The sequence below is a fragment of the Tasmannia lanceolata genome, unplaced genomic scaffold (assembly GCF_043159265.1).
Source record: "Tasmannia lanceolata isolate RefF3 unplaced genomic scaffold, GAP_Taslan_0.1 ptg000037l, whole genome shotgun sequence".
NCBI classification, from domain to species: Eukaryota; Viridiplantae; Streptophyta; class Magnoliopsida; order Canellales; family Winteraceae; genus Tasmannia; species Tasmannia lanceolata.
In genome coordinates this window covers 46,523,497-46,535,983 of record NW_027518714.1, presented here as the reverse complement: position 1 = coordinate 46,535,983, position 12,487 = coordinate 46,523,497, and the positions used below count along the sequence as shown (strand labels likewise).

The window sequence follows — 12,487 nt, the reverse complement described above, 5'->3', positions numbered from 1 at the left end:
AAGAGATAAGAGACCATCATGATAGCATCAAGTTCCATTAACGTCTACATATGCATTAAAATGACAAAGTTACATTTTCCTCCTTATGTTGTTGAGACAGCAAAAACAGGCCATTTATCCCAAATCTCAGAAAATCTTTTCACATTTCCCATAAATTTTCTGCTTTTTCTTTCCACCAAGAACCCTACAAAAAGAAAAGTATCTTCCTCAGAAAAGTTAAATTACTTGAATCCAAAAGCTTAAAAATTTCATCATACAAATAAAACAATCTATAAAAAAACATGATATCATTTTTGTCCTTAAAGCTTCATAAACTGATTGGAAAAACTGTAGAGAGGATGCGACAAAATAAAATTAAAAAATCAACTACCATTCTATAAGCTTGAAAGTAGAAAGATGCATCATTCTTTAGGGGAAGCAAATAAAGCAACAGATCATCATCTAGAAATTGATACCAATTCTATCTCGGTGAAGTTTCGATATGGACAAATGGAACTGGTAAGCATTAGGAGGTAGTGTAATAGGGGTGTTGAGGCCATGTTATGTGAGAGAGAAAAAAAACTTGCCTGCTTTGGCGAAATCAACTGATTTATCTATGGCTGTGGCTGGACCCAAATCCTTCTAGCTTTTCCTACACTGGTTTTTATGCTACCATATCATCGAACAATTCCACATAGATGTAGGGGAGGAAGGAGAGGCTGTATACATAGGGAAGGAAGATGCATTGTTCCTACAGCTTATAGCCACATCCAGAAATTGAAGCCACAGTGAGATCTGGGAAATAGTTTTCAATTTAAACTTTTTAAAAATGGAAAGGAAATGGAAGGGCAAATGTCGGCGTTACGTTATTTGAATTTAAAGGATTACGTTTGAGGAAGTGCAAGATATTTCGAATTAATGGTGGAATAGGAAATGAACCAACCTAATTAAATGGTAGAATTGGAAATGATCCCCAATTAGATTTCTCAAATGTAGTTTAAGGGTAGAATTGAATAAAAAATTCAATGCGGCCTAAATTTGAAGGAATGCGGCCTAAATTGAATAATTAATTGGAAACGGCAACCTTTGGAGATGGATTCGTGGGATATTTTAAATGAAAGGAAAGTTTGTTTAGAAACAATATAAATGTTTTTTTACATCCTTTAAATGGGGTGCAAAATTGCAGCGACAGTAGGAAATAAGTTGCCACGTAGAGTTAGGGAGGAAGGGGAGGGCTGCCATAGTAGGCATGAATATTGAAACAGCCCTAAGCCCCCCCCCCCCCCCCCCCCAACAGTAAAATCTCTTTTATGTGCATGTTTGTACATACATGATTTGCTAGTTTAGTGGCCATGGCCCCCCAATGACCAATGCTTAGAAAGTGTAAATTAGTCTGCCCCCGCAAGTGTAAATTCCTGGCTCCACTCCTGCCTATATATATATATATATATATATATATATATATATATATATATACAGACACACTAGTAAAAAACCCCGTGCGATGCACGGGCCGACAAAGAACTGTACAGACCCCATTATTGGTTGATCCAAACCGTCCATGTGATGGAACACAACATCAATAGGTTGTGCCCGTAAAATCATTTACATAGGCTGATCCTAGCCCTCCAATCTATAGAGGTTTCCATAATTAAAAAAGCATAAAGGGGAGGGAGGGTAGGATTGAAATTATGTGGCTTTAATGGGTGCCTTTGTTAACAAGCATAAAGGAGGGGGTAGGATTGAAAATATGTGGGTTGAATGGGTGCCATTGTTAAAAAAAGTTGAAAAAAGTGATGTGTAATTCTCATAGAATTTTGGGAGAAATTCAAATAATTCTCTCCTTTTCTCTTCAACTATATATATATATATATATAGGCTAGTAAAAAACCTCGTGCGATGCACAGGCCGACAAAGAACTGTACGGACCACATCATAGGTTGATCCAAACCGTCCATGTGATGGAACACAACATCAATAGGTTGTGCCCGTAAAATCATTTCCATAGGCTGATCCTAGCCCTCCAATCTATAGAGGTTTCCATAATCTGTTGTTCGTCTGAAGGTGCCCGGAATTTGTAAATATTTTTACAAGTGTGCGGAATTCGTAATATCCTCAAAAAATTAATAAGGACAAGAAGTTTTTTCGTAATTGTCATATTTTGATACCTCTTCTTTGTAGTTTTTTCCGTAATTGTCATATCCAGGTACCCTTTGTCCGTAATTTCCCTCCCAAACTTTACTACGTAATGATTATTATTGCTTACTTCTTTCTTTACGTATTATTGCTAGCACCTTTTAAGAAATAGTATTTCCGTGCAGTTTTTCATCACATCTAATAAGACAAATCTCTGAATACATACAATTGCAAAGGATGGGCAAGACATAGCGTTTGGAGAAGGTGGCTAGCAAATCAAGATTCTAAATTACTAGCGAGGTGTTAATGCCACAGATTTTGCAAATAATTCCGAACATTCATACCTTTTTTACCCTAACATAGATAGTATGTACAGATATGTGGGGAGGGCAAAAAACGGTAAAAATCATCCACATTGACGTGTTAATTGGACAAAATTCTCTCATTTTCTCCTCTGCTATATAGTAGTAGATATATGAGAATAGTGTTCCTGCACAGCTGGTCAGATAGCTTATCTGAGCAGCTGCTTCAAAAACTCATGTGGCCCACATTTTTAGGGTGATCCAAAGCATTCATTTGAAAGGCCCTTCCATGGATAGGGTGTGTACCAAATATCAGCCCTATAGGATCATCCTAACCTAATCAAAGGTGGAGGGCAAAATGGACAGGCACTGTTTCTAACCAATTTTTCCTCCACAAATGGCAGGGTTAGGATGATCCTAAAGGGCTCATTTTTGGTAAACACCCTATCCATGGAAGGGCCTTCCAAATGAATGCTTTGGATCACCCCAAAAATGTAAGGCCACATGAGTTTTTGAAGCAGCTGCTCTCTCTCTCTCTCTCTCTCTCTCTCTCTCTATATATATATATATATATATATATATATATAGACACACACACTAGAAGAGGCAACTCAACTTATTACACTTTCACGAGAATCTTCTTTTGGGAAAGGATCTAGGGATATAGTTTGGGAAAGAATCTTCTTATACTAATTGCAATTTTCAAATGTATATTCCAAAACAAAATTTACTGGGTAAAAAAAAATAGGCATTTTTGTGTGTTCAGGGACTCTTGGAAATATTTTTGAAATATGTTATAACTTTTTGGCAACACTATTCATGATTAATTGGTACATATTTTGCAGATTAGATATTTACTGGTAAAATCCCCACAAAAAGAGAAGATGCAATTTCACTGTTGTTGACAATTGCTTTATTTATTCATCTAAGATGGCTAGGGCCAAGTTGCCACTCTAGTACTTATCTACTGAACATTTTTCTCCTACTTTAACCATACTTCTGGCATTTTGACAATTTAGGATTACCATCCAAAACAAACAAAATATGAAACAACGCTTTTCTCGTTTCAGAGAATGGTAAAATGAATAAAAAAATCAGGTGAATGGTCTCTTTGCCACTAGCCTGTTCTGCCCGTTTCTCTAAATACTAACTATAAGTTGCTAAAAAGTTGTGTTTTCTAAAATGAAGCGGAGTTGCTCAGTTGAATTCTCTTCCACCTGTTTCACCTGCTCTGAAAAGCGGAGAAAGTGAAGCGTTGAAGATTACAATCTTAGTTAATTCATCTTTCTGGATGTTTCTAAAAAGAATAAAACCTAAGTTGGGGCAAATATTCACTTCGGGCCCGTTTGGATACCTCAGATTTTGTAATTGGATTTGGAATTGAGTTTTAAGTACAAAATGAATAGATCTGCCAGCTCATGTTGAGGGAGACAGAGAGGGAAGAGGATAATTCCTACTGCAGGGGAGAGGTTGAGGAGCCAAGAGGGTGAAGGAAACTCCCAAATTAGTGGATTTCCAATTTCTTATTTCCACAGCTTATTTGGAAATCTGATTTTTTTCACTGTCAGTCGCTGAATTGGAAATTCAAGGATTTGATCGGGATCCAAATGTCAACGCCAAAAGGGTTGTAAATGTGAGAATTCCAAATCAAAATCTTCTCGGCATCCAAACGGGCCCTTACTAAAATTTTAATCAAGCCCCTTCAGACTATGCAAGAAACCCAGATAGTTTCGAACTTCCACTGATAGAGTTAGCTGAAGTTGAAGTTATGACTAATGCTTCTTAAAATTTTGTGCATTGCACGTGCAATCACTTGACATTTAAATTAATACAATGGTAGCTGATGCTGATGCTGCTGCCAAGAAACATCCAAAGGCCGCAATTGAATTTGAAGAGATTGAACTACTACGACAGCTCAACCAACTACAATGTGGATATCATAATGCAACTTGAGTCGGAAAGAAATACTGGAAGAATCACCTTTTCAGTTCGATAAAATATTAGACTCGTATAAGCCACTCTTCTAGGAACTCTTTAAGATCCTAGTTGTAATTAATCTTGTTCCTAAATGACATGAAAATGATACTGTAGCATTCCAAAGCAAAGAAGACATAAAACATCATTTCTTATCCCATACTTAAGTGGCAAAATTGAACTGTATTGAGGATTTACTGTGTGGTGGATTTCTTCATGTTCTTTAGCAACATCAAGTATTCTCTGCCATCTTTGATGATCATGTACTCATGCAAGAAGTTTGTGGTGCTGGGTTTGATGCCTCTGAGTTCCAATACTTCTAGAAAGCTTATGCAAGTTCTCATCAAAATCCCTTCAAGAAAAAAAATTTAAAAGAAATTGAGAATAGAAGAATATGGTCAAGAAGCAACATTAGTTTAGTTTTCAAGAAGTAACAATGGGTTGTGTAAAGTCATGTCCTACGTAAGGATATTTATGTTGTACAAACAATACGATGTATGTATGCAGTAGAAGTACTCACTCATGGCCACAAAAGCACATTATATTGAGGAAAGATTGATGAGCAGCATATTGTACGTCTTTGACCAAAGAGAGACTCCTGTATAACCATACATATCAATGAAAGAGGAAGTGCCATCAAGTGCAAAAACAAAAGAAAAAAGAAGAAGATGAAATAAGATCACCCCTTCAACTGTCTCAAAATGTCACTCATCCCAAAGTCTAAGTAAGATCCAGCATAATATTCAATACTTATAACACTCAACCTGCATGATAAAAAAAGGAAATCAAGATATCATATATCAATGAAAAATATCATATATCAATGAAAGAGTGAAATAACAAAGGGATAGTCTAGCAACAACATCATTGAATGTTAAATCGATATAACACAACATAAAACACGAGTATGAATCCTTTGGCGAAGATCATTTAGATCTTTGTATAAAATCTTGAGTTAGCCCGTCATCAACTGTGGGGTTCAAGCCAAGTTCTGTAAACGTACTCTGGAGAATTGGAGAAATTTGTATTCCGGTAGAACTTACTTTCCTTGACAGAGTAAAGGACACATCGATCTTCACGGCAATATCGAGGGAAAACAATGTGATTTTTCATTCCTTACACCGGCATGGTTGTTGAAATAGATGTGTGACGACGAAGAAACAACGTTTGATCTTCCAAACTGTGGATTTCTTCCCAAACCATCTTATGACTATTGTAGCAGAAAATATGAATTGATCCTCCCAAATCACCAGCGGACACATGCACGAGCTTTCCACTGCACTCCACCAAGAAATTCTGTAAAGTCATGTTTTGTAAGTTTTCCCAAGAGCTTTTTGGAACGTCTTTCTCTGGAGTAGCCATGGTAAGAACTGACCAAGCATTCTTCATGGGATAAAAAATCCCCAAACTTCCATTCATTCCTAAAATATAGAAAATACTATCATAGAAAATCAGATTGCAATTAGATGTATAAAACCATTGATGATTATTAAAGATATTGCAAGTACCCAAGTGGTATACCGGCGAGAACATGTGTAGATGGCAACAATGAAAGGACTTAGGACGGCAATGGCAAAAGCTTTGCAGTCTGATGAAGTGGGAGAAGATGAAAAGGTGATCCGACGAAGGGGATGAAAATGAATCAAAAGTGGTAGTTGATTATTTCCTCTGTGAAGGGATTAAAGAAGAAGAAGGTGGAGTTTCGACACATTAGTAACCATCCCTCTTTGGAACAATGCACAGTACTGTATTCCAAGTCTGTTGTTATCTTTTGCATACATCCTTGACATACCTTGTGAATAGGATCGTAAAAGGTGAAGACAAAGTATTTTCTGTAGATCGAGATGAGGAACAGTCAACGGGTAAGATTCAGCCTAGAGACACAAGATAGGCGAAAAAGATCTAGTGGAGAGAGATTTGACCCAATCAACAGTAGAACATCTGTAGAAAGTTCTAACAACGAAGTTGTTCGAGCCTTTTTGCATTCCTCCACCTCATATTCCTCCGCCTCATGAATTTTTTTACAAACTTCACAAACTTCCATCTCTGCCTCATGAATTTTTCACAAAATTCACAAACTTCCATCTCTTCTTCAGGAGAAGGTGAAGATACGGAATAGAAATAGCAATAAGCCTTTGTAAAAAAATCGTGTATGTTGTGTATTTATACTCTGTTTTTATCAAAAATTTTGTGTTGTGTGTGTGATTTAGTTTGATTTGTGTGAGTGGTTTGATTTGATTTGTACGGAATAGAAATAGCACTAAGCCTTTGTTGAAAAAAAATCGTGCGTGTGTGTGATTTGGTTTGATTTGGGTGTGTGGTTTGATTTGATTTTAAAAAAAAAATTCTCGGAACTCCGAGAAAAGGGACAGAGGGCTCCTGGAACGTTTCTCGGAACTCCGAGAAAATGTCTCGGAACTCCGAGAGTTCGTCCAGGTGTTCTCGGAGCTCCGAAAAATTTTCTCGGAACTCCGAGATTTGGTCCAGTAGAAAATAAAATAAAAATGCGTGTGTTCTCGGAACTCCGAGATTTTTCTCGGAGCTCCGAGAATCGGGCCAGGAGCGTTAAAACCCCTGGACCCGGTTCATTTTTACTTATTTTTCTCTCCTCTTTCCCTCTTCCTTCCATTTCTCCTAAAACCCTACCTCCATTTTCATTGTTTTTCTTCCTTTTTCTCCCTACACCTTCCTCCACAACTCTTTTCTCCCTTCAAAATCCCTCTCTTCTTCCTAAAGACCTTTTTTTCTTCTTCAAACCCTAGAATTTCACCCCTTTTTCGTTCTTTCCTTCTTCCCTTCTCCATTTCTCCTAATTTCCTCCATTCTAGGGCTATTCTCTCTTTTTACACCATTATTCTTCTCTATTTCCCTCTATTTCTCTCTAATTCTCTCTATTTCTCTCTATTTCTCCAAATTTCTTTCATTTTAGGGCTCTCTTCTCTTCTTTATTTTTCTCTCCACCCACATCTTTCTCTCACCATGCCTCCTAAAACCAAAAATCTCAACATTGGAGGCTCCACCCAAGCTGCAGATCCCGAATACGTTCCTGAAGAAGTTCCCGAGGAAGAAGGGCCTTCTCGGAAGAAGGCGAAGGCGAAGGCTGTGGCGGCCGAGGTTATGCCCAACTCATTTTTCACTGGGGATAAGGCCAAGAAACTCTGGGCTGACGTCGGCACTAGGGGCATCCTCACCCGCAGGTACATTGATCCCCCTATCCTTCAACATTTTGATTTACAGGCCAAATTTGATGCCCTTCGTTGGACACCCATCATTCGCCTCAATGAACCAGTATACCCTCGATTGGTGCGTCTCTTCTATGCCAATCTCACCATTTCTCCTTTCTTCTTCAAAATCGAATCCAAAATCAAAAAAACAGTCATCAAACTCAACTATCACACCTTTGCCACTCTTCTTGGGATTAGCTCTGATGGCCTCTCACACTATTTCTGGCCGGAAGATGGGACACATTCACTTGATGATATCGATCATGACACTGTCTATGGTCGGATTACGCGGCGCTACCGCTCAAATATGCCCATCCAATCCGCCAACCTCATTCCGGTTGCGCGCATGCTTCACAACTTCATGTACCACATCTTCATCCCTCGTGCTAGGATGCGTGAAGCCCTCAGACCCTTAGAGGCCTATCTTATCTACAGCATCCTAGAGGGCCGCCAGCTTTGTCTGCCGTATATCATGTTTCGCTACATGTTTCAGACCCCTGGCCGCTACCGCTTTTCGTTGCCCTATGGCATGGTCCTCACCCGTGTCTTCCGTCACTTTGGCATCACCTTGGATGGAGAAATGACCATGACTCCGACTGCCCCGTTTGACGATCAGACCTTTAACCGCATGGCTCTTAATCAAGCCGCAATTGACGTTGATTCTGACGATGGAGGCGGCTACGAAGCCGAGGCCTAGGCTGCACCAGCACCCCCACCATCACAGGATACATCTAAGTTCTGCACTCGCCAAGATTTGGCTCACATGCAGGAGGCTATTGAGCGATCCATGGCCTCACAGTTCGCGCAGCTGTCTACCCATGTCGACTCTGAGATTTTTGCTCGCTTCCAGACCTTGACTACCCATGTTGATGACCAGTGGGCCGCTTATTATCGCTACATCTCCAGTGATCAGTGGGGCCAGGCGTCGGGCAGCTCTTCTCATCAGCCACCGCCTCCTCCGCAGCAGTAGATGGCTCTTGTTCTCTGATGATGGATCCTATTTTGCTATCATTTAGGCTTATCTATCTGTTTATATTATCTGTTGGTTATATGGATCCCCTTAGCTAGATGCTTCTCTAGTTAGTTGGATCTTTTTGGGATGTATTCGGTGTATCTACTTCTGTCACTATTATGATGTGTCATGAATGCTATGTCAGTTGCCCGGTTGTATAAACTCTTATGTATGCCATTTCACAGCATCTATATATATATATATATATATATATATATATATATATATATATATATATATATATCTCCTTGGTTTACTGTGTGGTGTGCTTCAATGTTTTATTTCTTTGCTTGCATACCTTGTCTTATGCCTGCTTTATCTGTTGCTTTGCACTTCACTTGTCTCATTGGCTATCACCTTCACTCTTTCCTTTTGTTCCACCTTTTTGGTGATGACAAAAGGGGGAGAATATTTTAACTCCCAATGCATATATTAAGGGGGAGCAAAGCTCTATGCTTATAATTTTGCAATCAAATTTCAATCATTAAAAGTAATGCCTTACATGTTCAATAAAATCAAACTCTTAGGGGGAGCCCAAAATTGTTTTATTCATCCCTAAAGGGGGAGCTCCTACCCTAAAACAAATTATGTTTGTCATCATCAAAAAGGGGGAGATTGTTAGCCCAAGGGTTCAACAAGTACTCCCATTGAAATGTTTTGATGATTAACAAACTCAATTTGTTATAAAATAAAGGCTTTATACACTAATGATTTCCATTGGCAAAGTTATAATGTTCACAGCATAGCATCTTCAAGAGTGCATGACAAATGGCAATTCATTCAAGCTCGAAGTGATATCAAAGACATCAAGAAGGCATCACCATCTCAAAGGTAGTCAAAGACAAGGTTGAACTCAAGCCTAACAAGAATGGTAATCATCACAAAAGTTCAAGCTTGGCTCAAGCATCAGTGGAGTTGAGTGAAGAGATGTCAAGGCCTCTACAAGGTGCCAACAAGATCGAAGACCAAGTAAATTTAGAATGTAAATGGTCCTTATGTTTAATCTAGGTCCATGGCACAAAAGAGATCTAAAATCAAACTAATTTGAACTTAATGGGTTTGTGAATGATCATAGTGGTGTCCCAACATTGTTGGACCCTCATGACATTCCATTTCACTTGATAAATCAAAGTTCCAAAAGCCCAAACGAAAACAGCCAATATATAGGAAAAAATCTGTTGTCGTAGGCTTCTCGGAACTCCGAGAATTGTTCTAGGTTCAAAAAAAAATACGCTCGGAGCTCCGAGCCCGGAGTCCGAGAAGACCGTTGGGGAGCTCAAAAAGTGTGTATTTTTTTCTCCTCTATAAATAGGAACCATGGGACTCTTGGAACACCACCTAAGGAGTTTACAAAGATTTCAAGAGCACTAAAAGACATTTATTCTCCTTCTCTTGAAGATCTTCACTCTCCATCTCTCTCTTGTGCCATTTACCTTAGATTATTCTTGAGAGACCTTAGGACCTTCATTTGTTCATCTTGTTCTTGTGAGAGTGAGTGAGCTTTACTTTAAATTAGCCTATCTAGAGGCAAGCAAGCTTTTTCATTTCATCTTCTTTGTATTTGGTACGAAGGGCGCCGTAGAAGACCCTTGGAGCGTGAAGCTCGATTTGTACAAGGCGGAAGGAACGCCGTATTTAAGTTCCTTGGAGAAAATAGTGGAATCCTGAAGGAGAGTAACTTGAGAAGAGTGGAGTAGGTCTTGAGCTAAGACCGAACCACTATAAAAATCCTTGTGTCAAAGCTTCCTTGTCTCTTCACCTCTTCTCTTGTGGTAAGCTTTTCACTATTGCTTTAAATACTATTTTTGATTTCCTATTCAATCTAAAACTAGTGCAATCTAAATTTTTCAAAATCCTTAAAAAGTGAAAAGAAACCCAATTCACCCCCTCTTGGGTTGCTAAGTGGAATTTCAGTTCTATCTCTTGGTTCAGATTTCTCTAAACCTAATACTTTCTTTTCTAATTCAGTTCCTGAATATTCGAATAGCGCGTCCCTAAAAATTCAATGGTGATTTGTTTTCTAGAAGTTAGCTTGCGTTTCTGTGGGACCCGATCCCGCGAGAGGGTTGCGGCGCGAGCCGCCACGCTCTCTCTTGGTCTCTCGTACCCACGCGAATGGCGTGTGCTTTTTATTATTGATTTTAATTATCCAACCAAGCAGGCAACAACCAAGCCATAGGGTGCAAACAAACGTGCAACCCAGTACCCATAAAGGCAGGGGTAAGCTGCCGGGCCTAGCAAGGTGTGATTTAATTCATCTTTTCCGTGAACTTGGGATCACTAAGGCAATCCGAATTCCACACAAAAGAGAGTGACAGAGTCGCCACCTAGATGAGGGATCTAGGACCCATAATTGACCAGAAATCTAGACTCGTTACCTGGTTACGAGAATGGAAGGTATGGGGAGTTACCACCACATGCACCATTCCTGCCCGATAATCGGTCTTCAATTCCAAAAGTTAACTCTTTTGAATTTCTTTTAAATGGCTCATTTAACTCTATATTAATGTGCGAACTACGTGACATGCATCCTAAGATATAATTTCAATGTAATTCCTAAATGTGTATCTTGATTTTTTTAATTTGTTTGAATTCAATCTAAGTGAAAGTTCTTCTAAAATGCTAATTTGAGGGAAATTCTACATATTTTAATTAAGAATTTATAAAAAAAACTAATATACAAAACCCCACCATTTATGTATGGGGCCGACTCGTGATTGGTATGCCATCAAGCATCCAAGCTGCCTACGTACCCAAGCCTCACTGGGATCAGAGTCGACATAGTTCGGTGCACCTGAACTAAGCTACTTATGCCTAACTCATCTAGGACACCGATCTAGACTGGATTGACTGTTTCAACAGTTTTAAGAGAAATTATTTAATTCAAGTTGAAGATTTTATTATCCTAGGACTTCATCTAAGATACTACATGGTCCTATCTAAGTGCAAGGCGTCCCTTAGACTAATGCAGGTTAACCTACATCCTAGGTAACTAGGTTTGTCCTAGGGAAAAAGTGAGGTGACTAGTGTAACTAGATCTATGGCACGGTTGCTATCCATAGCAAACGCCCGTAATGAGGCTGGACTCCTAACTCTAGGACTCCCTAAAACTTAGGACACAACATGACACAAGTGTTCCTAAATGGGGCTCTAATGGTTCCTACGATGGAAACCGCAATCCAACGATTCCGAAAGACATGGAGTGAGTTACTTCAATTTGTTGAATTTGATGATTTTCGATTTCTGAAGATTTTCGATTCCTAAATATCTAAGGAATACCAAAGGCTCTATGGTTCGCAAGTTTCAGCCTCGAATCACAACCATGGAAGGGAATCGTGCTCTCAACCCTTGTATAATTTAGCACGTAAATTATAGTATCTTATTGCCTGGCATATTCTCAGGATTTCCGTGGACAGTGGACCTCGGAGCCAATATCATACTATAATTTACGCACTCTAATTATGCTGGATCAATCGCAATTAGTATACGATTATGGTTACGATATCGGCAGTTAAATTGTCACAGAATAGCCAATTTACAAAGCCAATCTATGAACCCTAAGGTTTCTATTTCAAAAAAGTTAGGGATTAAATTTATGATGAAAAGTTAAGGTTTTTTGGAGATTTTTACTGACTTTTGTATTGATTTGCTATTAAATTGTGATTTAATATCATTAAGACCAGATTGCTAGGATTAGACATTAACCATAAGCAATCGAACTCTAACTCAATTGAAAATTTTCCAGTAACAAGATATGGATGATTGTGGCTTACAAAAAATTTTCATGAATTATCATTAAGATTTAATATCAATTTTTGATTTTTTTAAAATTCAAATCAGATTATAGATTAAAACAGTAA

General features: G+C 38.6%; 1 protein-coding gene across 1 annotated transcript in view; it reads right to left on the bottom strand.

Annotated features, from left to right (window-relative positions):
• Positions 1-4,336: 4,336 nt before the first annotated feature.
• LOC143862700 (uncharacterized) overlaps positions 4,337-12,487 on the bottom strand; it is a 38,821-nt gene continuing 30,670 nt past the window's right edge. Inside the window, exons 2-4 of the mRNA XM_077373773.1 lie at positions 5,075-5,155; positions 4,912-4,989; positions 4,337-4,743 (exon numbers count right to left, since the gene is read on the bottom strand). Coding sequence (XP_077229888.1) covers positions 4,659-4,743; positions 4,912-4,989; positions 5,075-5,155 — 244 coding nt within the window. The 3' untranslated portion in view covers positions 4,337-4,658. The remainder of the gene's footprint in view (positions 4,744-4,911; positions 4,990-5,074; positions 5,156-12,487) is intronic.